The sequence below is a fragment of the Eurytemora carolleeae genome, unplaced genomic scaffold, assembly GCF_000591075.1.
Source record: "Eurytemora carolleeae unplaced genomic scaffold, Eaff_2.0 scaffold457, whole genome shotgun sequence".
NCBI lineage: Eukaryota > Metazoa > Arthropoda > Copepoda > Calanoida > Temoridae > Eurytemora > Eurytemora carolleeae.
The window spans coordinates 25,446-37,401 of record NW_019396346.1 but is presented as its reverse complement, the minus strand read 5'-3'; the positions used below and the strand labels follow the sequence as shown (position 1 = coordinate 37,401).

Here is an 11,956-nt window from a genome sequence, read left to right as displayed (position 1 = left end):
TAAACTATTAGTGCCAAACTATCAATGTTAAATCAATGGGCACAATCTTGTCAGCTATCAATGTCAACACAGGCACAAGCTTGTAAACTATTAGTGCCAAACCAATCGGCACGATCTTGTGAGCTATTAATGTCATACGAACACTAGCTTGTAAACTATCAGTGCCAAACCAATGAGCACAATCTTGTGAGCTATTGATGTCAACATGGACACTTACTTTAAACTATCAATGCCAAACCAATGGGCATAATCTCCTCAACTCGTACGTTCAAATGAGGAAGGATTACTCTCTCACCGTAGCCAAAGCGGAGTCTGTACCAACTAACCATATTTAGGTAACTTGTAACTATGTTACAAGTTAGCTTTAATCATCGTACTTACAAGTTTTACGATTTATATACAGTGAAACCCTTAAAAACGAATACATCGAGAGAATTCATCAAATGTCGTATTCTTCACTTTCTGAAAATGGAATGTTGCAGATATTTAGTTTTTTTAATTAAATGATTATATGGAACTCTTTGAAACTGTTCCCGTATATTCATGGCCATTTATTTATTTTCGCAATTACTCAAATTTACGTAATTTAGTATAAAACTCATTGAACAATTGTCAAGATGACATTTGATAAATTCTTCCGATGTATTCGTTATAAAGGGTTTCACTGTACAACGTAATTAAACTAGTTTTACGTTGATCTAAATAAAATGCAATTAAACTAATCATATTATTGAGTTATTTACAGCGCAGTTAAGATAACTCACAAGATGGTTTTTACGAAGCTATTTACAACATAGATATTAATAATAATGTACAACATAGTTAGGGTTTACAGATCTAGTGTTACCCGATATTTATTACACAAGAACTATAGGAGGAAAATCAAGGAACTTCAGACTACAGAGGAAGTAATATTTAGAGGAGGAAAAATCTTTTTTACAAAAGTTTAAATCTGTTAAATTTTTTTAAAATATCAATAATCTCTTGTAAGTGGTATTATCTGTTTATTTTTTACCAATATCTATGCAAGCAACAATTTTTTTTCATACGTCTTATTTTTTATTACATAACTGACTTAATAACATGTACAAGTACTAAATGTTGTAATATGTAGTTTTATGATTACATAACTATGAATCATGAATTGATAATTAAGTATTTTAATAAAAAGTATCAACTAATTTTCTGACTCTTTTCTTTTTTTCATAAATAGACCGAGTACATCAATTGGAACTGGAAACATAATGGTAGGATTCTTCTCAGCAGATTTAGAGTTCAGAGTGGGGAACAGCTGAACTTCATGAAGAACTGCACGCAGGATCTCATCATCTTGTCAGCAGCATCACCTCTATCTAGGCTTTGGTGTGGGTTCATCTCGAAAGTGAGAGTATCATCGTGGAGAGGAGTAGTTGGGTTCATCTCGAAAGTGAGAGTATCCTCATGTAGAGGAGTAGTTGGGTTCATCTCGAAAGTGAGAGTATCCTCATGTAGGAGTAGTTGGGTTCATCTCGAAAGTGAGAGTATCCTCATGTAGAGGAGTAGTTGGGTTCATCAGAGTATCCTCATGTAGAGGAGTAGTTGGGTTCATCTCGAAAGTGAGAGTATCCTCATGTAGGAGTAGTTGGGTTCATCTCGAAAGTGAGAGTATCCTCATGTAGAGGAGTAGTTGGGTTCATCTCGAAAGTGAGAGTATCCTCACGTAGAGGAGTAGTTGGGTTCATCTCGAAAGTGAGAGTATCTTCGTGTAGAGGAGTAGTTGGGTTCATCTCGAATGTGAGAGTATCCTCGTGTAGAGGAGTAGTTGGTTTAGGAGGTTTGAAACTAGCACTGCTGAAAGGGCTGGGATCTGTGGCTGGTTCATGAAGGAGTTGGGAGACCCTTAAGACAGGAGTTGTTTACAGCACTGCATCTTTCTTCCAACTGATGCAAGTAACAATAACAGGAACAAAAATATGTTACAGGGTTACCCATAAAGGATGAGACTACAGAAACGAGTGTACGGAATTCGCTAAAACTTCCTTTTTTCCATACTTTTCCTTTTTTCAACTATTAGCGTGTTTTTCTTTTTTTTCAATATATAAATAAACCTGAAAAACTATGTAAGTAGAAACCAAAATTTAACCGCCAGATCGCAATATTGCTACAAGCTTGTTTTAACATTTTTTTTATACAACCATTTTATCAATTTTACCGTTTCGTTAACGACAACCCTTCGTTAAGGACAACAATTTGTTAACGATCCTTAACATTATTGTCAATAAATTTTTTTTCTTTCAAAAACTATCGCTTTTTAAAAAACAATCGCAAAAAACAGACGCAAGTCGTTTTCAAAAATGATCGTTATTCATTTTCTTAAGTTCAAAACGAGTGGGTCCTTTGTAAAAACAATCGTTTTTTTCCGAAAATGAAACAATCTTTTTTTTAAAACGATTGAAATACAAAACAAAAAAACGATTATTTAACAATCGTTTTCAAATACGATTAACAACCCTACCCATGACTGTCCACAAAATTTTTTTATAATATATAGAAAGTAATTAGTAACTCTTCTCACAATAAAATGAATAATAAACCAGTCTTTATTCACAATTAAAATTTGAAAAATATTTTAAATTTTAACACCCATTTTTACATATAAACACATTCTGCACTACAACATTTTCATCTGTTCAAGCCTGCCAATTAATTTACCAAGGTCCTGAAATTCATTCAAAAATCAATGAATCGAATTATTTCAGAAATCAATCGAGAATTTATACAGTAATTAAATAAAATTGCTCACAAGAGGAGAATAATAAATTCATTTGGAAAATTTGATTAAACAAAGGTCTCAAGAGCCTGTAATTTTGCTTGATGTTTGCAAAATTCATAAATTCATAAATCCAAATTCAAGCAGAAAACCTAAACCAATTAAAAATCATTTTACATGATCATAAAATTCACTTATTTCACTTAAATCAAAATCAAAATCAACTAATAAGTCAAATAATCAAATTGTTAAAAAATCAAACATTTTGTTTTAAAAATTGATATATCTTTGCCAAGACTAGGAAATGATTTGAGTGCTTTTCTATTAATCCATTTTGTTAATTACTTATACTTCTACTCCCTATAGGATATGCATTATATGTAATTTAATTATAAAAAGATAGTGAAAGAGGTAATTAAGTACTAAGTAGGGTAGGGTGGCCACAAAAACTATATTTTAATTTTGAAGCCACTGAACCCCTTGAAAACTACTTGGAAACATGCACTAGCATCAAGTTTATGATTTGGAAGAGATCGTTTATGTATTTTCATGTTATCCAATGCATCTTATACCAGAGAATAGAGATGTAAATAATTTTGGTTGGATTTCATTTAAATAAAATTTTCTTTGCATGAAATCATCATATCCCTTGTGATTTTGAACACAAAAAAAGGCAGACCACATTTTGTCAGAACCAGGGTTATTTTGTGATTTTCGTTGGCTTGAAAACCCAGCCTTAACCGGAAATACTTTCTTGAAAAAGAAAACCGACTCAATTTAGGAATCTTTAAACCCAGCTAAGAACATTCATATGGTTCATCCCCAATAAAAAAAATGAGTCAACTCAGTCCATGGGCTTGAGTTATAATAGGACAAACAACCAAACAAACCGAACTTCATATATTTCATATATTTTATTCAACTACAAAGCACGAGATAATACAAATAAAAAAATCACAATTTACTTTGGACCCGCCTTACCAGAGTAGGTTGTTTTAATTGGTTGGCCCACTATAAACGAATGAGAATTGCAGATAAAAACAATGTACATTGTACATTTTAAACATAAGAATGATGATAAATCAGGAAAATGGTAAGGAGGAGGTGAGGGAGTATAAGGGAAAGGGAGGATACTCAGCGTAAGGGTTGGAACAGAGGTACTAACATAAGTTATTAAAATCATGTTTATGAACTACAGGGTGATGAAGATAGTAAAGACTAAGTTTATCCACATGATACAGTTTTTTTTTTACAGATATAATTTGCATAACTATCTAAAGAGATCTTGGCGACTTTTTTTTAAACGATTTTGCAGATTTAGTTTCTTTCAGCTCTAATTCAATCGAATTCCATATTTTTGGAAATAAAGCAGAGGGAAAACATTCTAGAGTTTTAAAGAGAACCCGTTCAAAGTTTATATGATTTTGTTCAATTTGGTTCAGCTAAAGAATTAAACATATCATGGAAGGAAGAATATTTTCATATGAAGAATTAGTGAATTTCGTTAAATATTCAACTGTAATTTATTTCAGAAGTTTTAAAAACGTATTTCAATACTGATCAACAATAAGTTACCCCTTTATCATCCGCAAATAAATCGTAAGATTTTCTCTATTACTACTATTTATTATAACATTGCACAAGTAACCATGACCTATAATTTATGTTATTTTTTAGGAAATAAAGCTTTTGTTATCGATTTCTTGAGATGGGGGTTACTCTGTTGTGTGTGTTTGCGGCCAACCGGGAAAGATTTGTCCGGGGAGAATAAATATCCCCCACCAGAATTCCGACGGGCCTATTATTCAAGTTTATCTGGTGTGTTTACTGTTATCTGTCAATACTTTATAAATAAAGATAATCCATATACTACCTCATGAACAGAATCATATTCTTTAAACTCCTGTTTAACGCGGGATATAAACCCTTGTTCTGCACTGTTATCAACTCCTAGATATTTGAAATCAGAATCAATTAAAGGGACACAGAGTACAGATGTTATCACAAAGTAAACCTCAAATTAAAGGGACACAGAGTACAGATGTTATCACAAAGTAAACCTCAAATTAAAGGGACACAGAGTACAGATGTTATCACAAAATAAACTCAAATTAAAGTGTTACATGGCCTGTTTCACAACAGTACCTTTAAACCTCTATCTGAACAACAATGAACAAGATATCGTCGTTTTATATTATAAAAGACATAAGTTTATAAATTACAAATAGAAATTATCAATTTTTTATTAAAAAAATAATATCTTCATATTGTTGGCTAAGAAAAAGGTGCACACTCTACATTGTACTGTTGTAAATTGGGTATTGACAATTAAAGATTTCAACCATATATTATGAGGTCAGAGCTGTTGTGAATACTGAGAGGTCAGCTGTTGTAAATATTGAGAGGTCAGCTGTTATAAATATTGAGAGGTCAGCTGTTGTAAATATTGAGAGGTCAGCTTTTGCAAATATTGAGAAGTCAGCTATTATAAATATAGAGAGGTCAGCTATTATAAATATTGAGAGGTCAGCTGTTGTAAATATTGAGAGGTCAGCTGTTATAAATATTGAGATGTTATAAATATTGAGAGGTCAGCAGTTTTAAATATTGAGAGGTCAGCTGTTGTAAATATTGAGAGTTCAGCTGTTATAAATATTGAGAGGTCAGCAGTTTTAAATATTGAGAGGTCAGCTGTTATAAATATTGAGAGTTCAGCTGTTATAAACATTGAGATGTCAGCTGTTGTAAATATTGAGAGGTCAGCTGTTATAAATATTGAGAGGTCAGCCGTTAAAAATATTGAGAGGTCAGCTGTTACCTGCTATCGTAGATTGTTCCAAGGTTACAGCCACTAATAGGTCAGCTATTGAAACATTATCTCCACCTAAAGTACAACAAATATATTATCAAAAATCCAATAAACTAACATAGTACTATGAAAGCCAACAATTAATGTATAAGGAATCCTTAATTTTGAACGCTTGATCTCAATATCCACGTGGGCAATTATTAATTCGAGGTTCAATGCTTTATCCTAAAATAAAAGTTATCCCTGCAGGGTATTAGTGAGACACCAAGAATAAATTAATCTGTAGGTTTGCAAAGATGGAGATCAATGCTTGATCAAGAAAAGTTCTGACTTGAAAATACACTAATAATGATGACTCGGTGTTAGGAGTATATTTAGAGTGTGACATAATTAATATAAAGTAGCTTTTAAGTTTTTATAATAAGATTGAAAACCCAGACTCAGATCCAAAATAAAAATGAGGTTTTCAAATTTTTATTAATGATAGGTAGGTACAATAATTAGCTTTTTTTTACCTACGAATGGTTTTCCTGACAGAAAGTATGAATTGAATGCCTTCTTGTTCATCGTGTGAAGCTAAATATAATAATTTAAATGTTTCAAAATGTTAAACATTTGATACTGCCATTTGACCATTATTAACGATTAATGATTTCGCCAACAGCGGAATGTTAAATTCCATAACTGTTCTCAATTTGGACATACAAATAAAATTACTTCCCACTCTGTGGTGTTTTCGTGAAATATTTTGCGCATTTTTTCTCAAAAGTTTATAAAATTGTGTAAAACTACTATTTCGAGAAGTTTTGCCTACATAACATCCAGAGTTCTTGGAAACCATTGGTCAATCAAAATTCCCGAAACTTTCCAGTAAAGTAGTTGGAAATAATTAAAATGTTCACATATAACAAAAGAAACAATGAAAAAAGTTATTTATTTCCTTCATGAATTTGTAAAAACTATTCAAAAGCAAAAATGTTCGAAACACCAACTCTTTATTTTACCTTATTTATTTCTTGAATAAGTTTATGATCCGGTTCCTTTCTTCTCAACATCAACTACAAATATAGATAAATTTCTTTTCTCAAAATTTAGATTGTGAAGTTTAAAACTACCTTTTCTCTAAACAAGGTAAGGGGATGTTTTCCGAGCTATTACTGTTAATTTTATTTTCAATTATAAGCTAAATGGCCAGGTGTTGCACGAGAAAAACAAAAATTGAAAACATTTAAGAAAAAAAAATTGAAAAAAAAAATCGATTTTTAGTCTATCCCCAGGCTAATCATGAGTGTCCTCAAAAAATGTTAGTCCATTTGGTTCAGACGTTTAGCCGGCCATAGGAAACATATAATACGAATGTCTTGTTGTATTATATAGATTGGGTCGAAGACGACTTTCACTACCTTTTTTGACAATTACTGTATCATGTTATTGTTTTTGTTATTGTTATTGTTATTGATATTTATTCTTAGTATTAATATTGTTACTTGTTGTTTACCTTCCACATGAGTTTATTCTGAACAAGGCGTAGTACATTAGCATTGAGTGAGGATTGCCAGAAATCCAGGCATTCATCAATCTATAATGTTTATGCAGTACACTGTACAGTACAATATACTGATACAACATTGTGTACATTATGTACAAATGTCAAACAAAAATGTGAATTATTTTTTTTTCTAAATAGAAACACGACCATGTTTTTATGATAGTTACTCAGATACAGGTTTTAAGAATTACATAGATACCTTGATAAAGGTTTTCAAATGATCCCGATTTTGACCAAAGAGCAACTGCCCCAACATTGATCATAAACACTGCCCTTTGATTGATAATGGACTGCCCCAATAGGAGTAACATTATTGACAATAGACCGCCCCAATATTGATTATAGAATCCCCCAATATTGATACATGATAATGGATTGTCCCATACATTGATAATGGTCTGTCCAATTATTGATAATGGACTGTCCAAATATTGATAATGGTCTATCCAAATATTGATAACGGTCTGTCCAAATATTGATAATGGTCTATCCAAATATTGATAATGGTCTATCCAAATATTTATAATGGTCTGCCCAAATATTGATAATGGTCTGTCCAAATATTGATAACGGTCTATCCAAATATTTATAATGGTCTGTCCAAATATTTATAATGGTCTGTCCAAATATTGATAATGGTCTGTCCAAATATTTATAATGGTCTATCCAAATATTGATAACGGTCTGTCCAAATATTGATAATGGTCTGCCCAAATATTGATAATGGTCTATCCAAATATTGATAACGGTCTATCCAAATATTGATAATGGTCCGTCCAAATATTGATAATGGTCTGTCCAAATATTGATAATGGTCTATCCAAATATTGATAATGGTCTATCCAAATATTGATAATGGTCTGTCCAAATATTGATAATGGTCTATGCCCAAATATTGATAATGGTCTATCCAAATATTGATAACGGTCTATCCAAATATTGATAATGGTCTATCCAAATATTTATAATGGTCTGCCCAAATATTGATAATGGTCTATCCAAATATTGATAATGGTCTATCCAAACATTTGTAATGGTCTGTCCAAATATTGATAATGGTCTGTCCAAATATTGATAATGGTCTATCCAAATATTGATAATGATCTGCCAAAATATTTATAATGGTCTGTCCAAATATTTATAATGGTCTGTCCAAATATTGATAATGGTCCGTCCAAATATTGATAACGGTCTGTCCAAATATTGATAATGGTCTATCCAAATATTGATAATGATCTGCCCAAATATTTATAATGGTCTGTCCAAATATTTATAATGGTCTGTCCAAATATTGATAATGGTCTGTCCAAATATTGATAACGGTCTGTCCAAATATTGATAATGGTCTGTCCAAATATTGATAATGGTCTGTCCAAATATTTATAATGGTCTGCCCAAATATTGATAATGGACTGTCCAAATATTGATAACGGTCTGTCCAAATATTGATAACGGTCTGTCCAAATATTGATAATGGTCTGTCCAAATATTGATAACGGTCTGTCCAAATATTGATAACGGTCTGTCCAAATATTTATAATGGTCTGTCCAAATATTGATAATGGACTGTCCAAATATTTATAATGGTCTGTCCAAATATTGATAATTGACTGCCCTAGTATTGAGGGTCTTTGGAAGAGGGAAAAAATAACCTTGGTTCTTGCTTGGATATCAGCAGGGTACACCGATTGATCACCTAGTAAAAATCAAAATAGAGATTTGTGTAATTTTCGCCTTAATGATAAAATTTGAAAAAAAAATAAAACGTAAAATTTTTTTTAGACCGTTTCAGAATTTGTTTTCATTAATTTAATATTTATTTAACAATGACAATATCATTTTCTGGACAATTCTTAAAATTTTATTTGACGTTTTGAAGATAGATCAGAATTGAGCTTACAGGTTTATTATGCTTAAATACCAACAAACAGAAAAATTACCATTAACGGTTTACTTTAAACAAAAAATAAAAAAAAATTTGTTTCTTGTGAATATTTTCCAGGTTTTTTTTGCTTCATGTTTACCTGATTTCAAGGCAATATATCTTAGTATTGTGGTGGATTCAGCCAGAACAAATCCATTGTCTAGATAAAATTATCAGTCAGAATATTATTATCATAATAATTTTGTAATTTTAATATTCAATTTAAATAGACTTCAAGCGTTACTTCAAGTGACTTATGCGGAACATTTTCTTAGCTTGAAAGTGAATCAAAATAGGACTGACATGAAAACTAATGATTTGAATAAAAGTTTACCAATTAATACAGGGATCTTCTTTAAAGGTAGTTCCTAAAATAGAAAAATTATACTTTAAAATGTTTGAACAATATGACCTTACTTGAATAATTGTTCCTCTAAAATGTTTTCTGTTAGAAATTGTTTGTTAACAAATTGTTTGCTTATAAATTGTGTTTTCACAAATTGTTTGTTTATAAATTGCCCATTTACATATAGTTTGTTTACAAATTGTCAATTCACGAATAGTTTGTTTACAAGTTGTTTGTTTACAAGACGTTTACTTAAATATAGTTTGTTTGTTTACAAATTTGTTGTCAGCAAATTGTTTATTAATAAATTTTTTGTTTGTAAATTGTTTGTTTATAAATCGTTTGTTAACAAATTGTTTGTTTATAAATTGTTTCTTTATAAATTGTTGATTTTAAATTGTTTGTTTACAAATTGTTGTTTTAAATTTTAAGTCTACAAATTGTTTATTTACAAACAGTGTGTTTACAACTTGCAAATTTACATAAAGTTTGTTTACAAATTGCCAATTCACAAATAGTTTGTTCACAAGTTGTTTGTTTACATAATGTTACTTACAATTTGTTTGTTTACAGATTTTTTGTTAGCAAATTGATTGTTAACAAATTTTTTGTTTGTGAATTGTTTGTTTATAAATTGTTTGTTAACAAATTTTTTTAACAAATTTTTGTTTATAAATTTTTTGTTAACAAATTGTTTGTGTTGTAAATTGTTTATTTACAAATTGTATGTCTACAAATAGTGTGTTTACAACATGCAAATTTACATAAAATTTGTTTACAAATTGCAAATTTACAAATAGTTTGTTACAAGTTATCTGTTTTCAATTTGTTTGTTTACAAAATGTTTACTTACTATTTGTTTGCTTACAAATTGTTTGTTAACAATTTTTTTGTTTACAAATTGTTTATTTTTAAATTGTTTGCAAATTGCTGATTTATAAAGTGGTCAAGCTTACAAATGGCTTGTTTACAAATAGTTTGTTTACAAAAAGTTTGTTTAAAAAGTTTGTTTACAAAAAGTTTGTTAACCTTTGTTTTAAGATGATCTCCCTTGAACAAATCCAACTTCTTCTCCTCGAACTGAAGACCTGAACGCCTGGATAAAATGTCGTAAAATATTCATGAAAATTATTAAAATTTTCGTACCCACCCCATCGCGGGCCAAAAAGTAAAACCAAAGTTTGTAAACCTTGTTCAAGGAATAAAAATGTCCTAGTATTTTTAAACCCCCCCCCCCCCCTTTTATTACCAGAGTTCCTAGGACCTAATGGTCGAATTAATGTAAAATTTTAAATTCCCCGAAAGTAGTAAATTTTAGATATTTTCTGAGATGAAAATGAACGAATATTTTCCGTCGTTATTTTACTTAAATGTTCCAATGGACGCTAAGTAACTTAACGTCCATTGGTTGGGGGAATCATGGGTCAGTAATGTTTGTACAAAGGCTTTAAATAAGTAAGTCTTTAAAAACCGTTCTTACTGTAGAAGAAGCAGACAAGCCCTCGCTGGATGAGAGATTCTAAACAGTAAAATTTAATTAGAATGCAAACATTTATTAGGTTGCGTGTTGAGCGCTGTAAAATTGCCAGACATATATTTGTTGAATTAAACGTCCTGGGTCGATTCTATGCTGGTTAGCCAGACTGGATGGTACGACTGAATGCATATACAGTACAAGCACATTGTCCCGGCTTGGATCATGCAACTAAAATTTTGGATGAGAGGGGCTATTGAAAAAATGGATTTGGAATAGATGGATTTAAATAATTAGCTTTAAGGTGAGACTGTAGACATAATATCAAGTGACCTTCCGTCTGTAGAGTGGCATGTCCGATTCAAACTTACCCTAACCCACTTCGTCTAAACTTAAAAATTAGTCAGCTAACCATATCTGTAATTAGTAGTCCCTAGATATATATCTACTAATTAGTCAGCTAACCATATCTGTACTTAGTAGGCCCTAGCTATATCTCAGCTAATTAGTAAATACATAAGAGATTTTATGACTGAACTCAGAGGAATGAACAGAAAAAAATAGTTTTATTCAATTGTTAACTGTAATTCAGTATGTTTTTAAAAAAAGAAACAATCTCAAGGAATAATAATTGTATTAAAACATTTTTTTAAAAAGTGAATATTTGCAAATTATCTTTTTTCCATCTCATAATCTGAGTTCTTTTACCTTATGTCCATTTGACAGCCCAAATTTTTATTTTGAATAATCTTTTTAAATTTGTCAGCTAACCATATCTGTAATTAGTAGGCTCTTGCTATATCTCAACTAATTAGTCAGCTAACCATATCTGTAATTAGTAGGCCCTAGCTATATCTCAACTAATTAGTCAGCTAACCATATCTGTAATTAGACGAGGCCCTAGCTAGATCTCAACTAATTAGTCTGCTAACCATATCTGTAATTAGTAGGTCCTTGCTAGATCTCAACTAATTAGTCAGCTAACCATAAATGTAATTAGTAGGCCCTAGCTATATCTCAACTAATTAGTCAGCTAACCATATCTGTAATTAGTAGGCCCTAGCTATATCTCAACTAATTAGTCAGCTAACCATATCTGTAATTA

General features: G+C 30.8%; 1 protein-coding gene across 1 annotated transcript; it reads right to left on the bottom strand.

The window, feature by feature from the left end:
• Positions 1-2,565: 2,565 nt before the first annotated feature.
• LOC111701428 (uncharacterized) lies at positions 2,566-10,953 on the bottom strand. Its single transcript, XM_023472711.1, has 11 exons — positions 10,858-10,953; positions 10,407-10,473; positions 9,366-9,399; positions 9,132-9,191; positions 8,760-8,803; positions 7,057-7,137; positions 6,563-6,616; positions 6,074-6,134; positions 5,568-5,633; positions 4,623-4,699; positions 2,566-2,698 (listed from the first exon to the last, which is right to left on the bottom strand). The coding sequence occupies exons 6-11, from the start codon at positions 7,063-7,065 to the stop codon at positions 2,651-2,653; spliced, it is 315 nt and encodes a 104-aa protein (XP_023328479.1). The 5' UTR covers positions 7,066-7,137; positions 8,760-8,803; positions 9,132-9,191; positions 9,366-9,399; positions 10,407-10,473; positions 10,858-10,953; the 3' UTR covers positions 2,566-2,650.
• Positions 10,954-11,956: the final 1,003 nt, after the last annotated feature.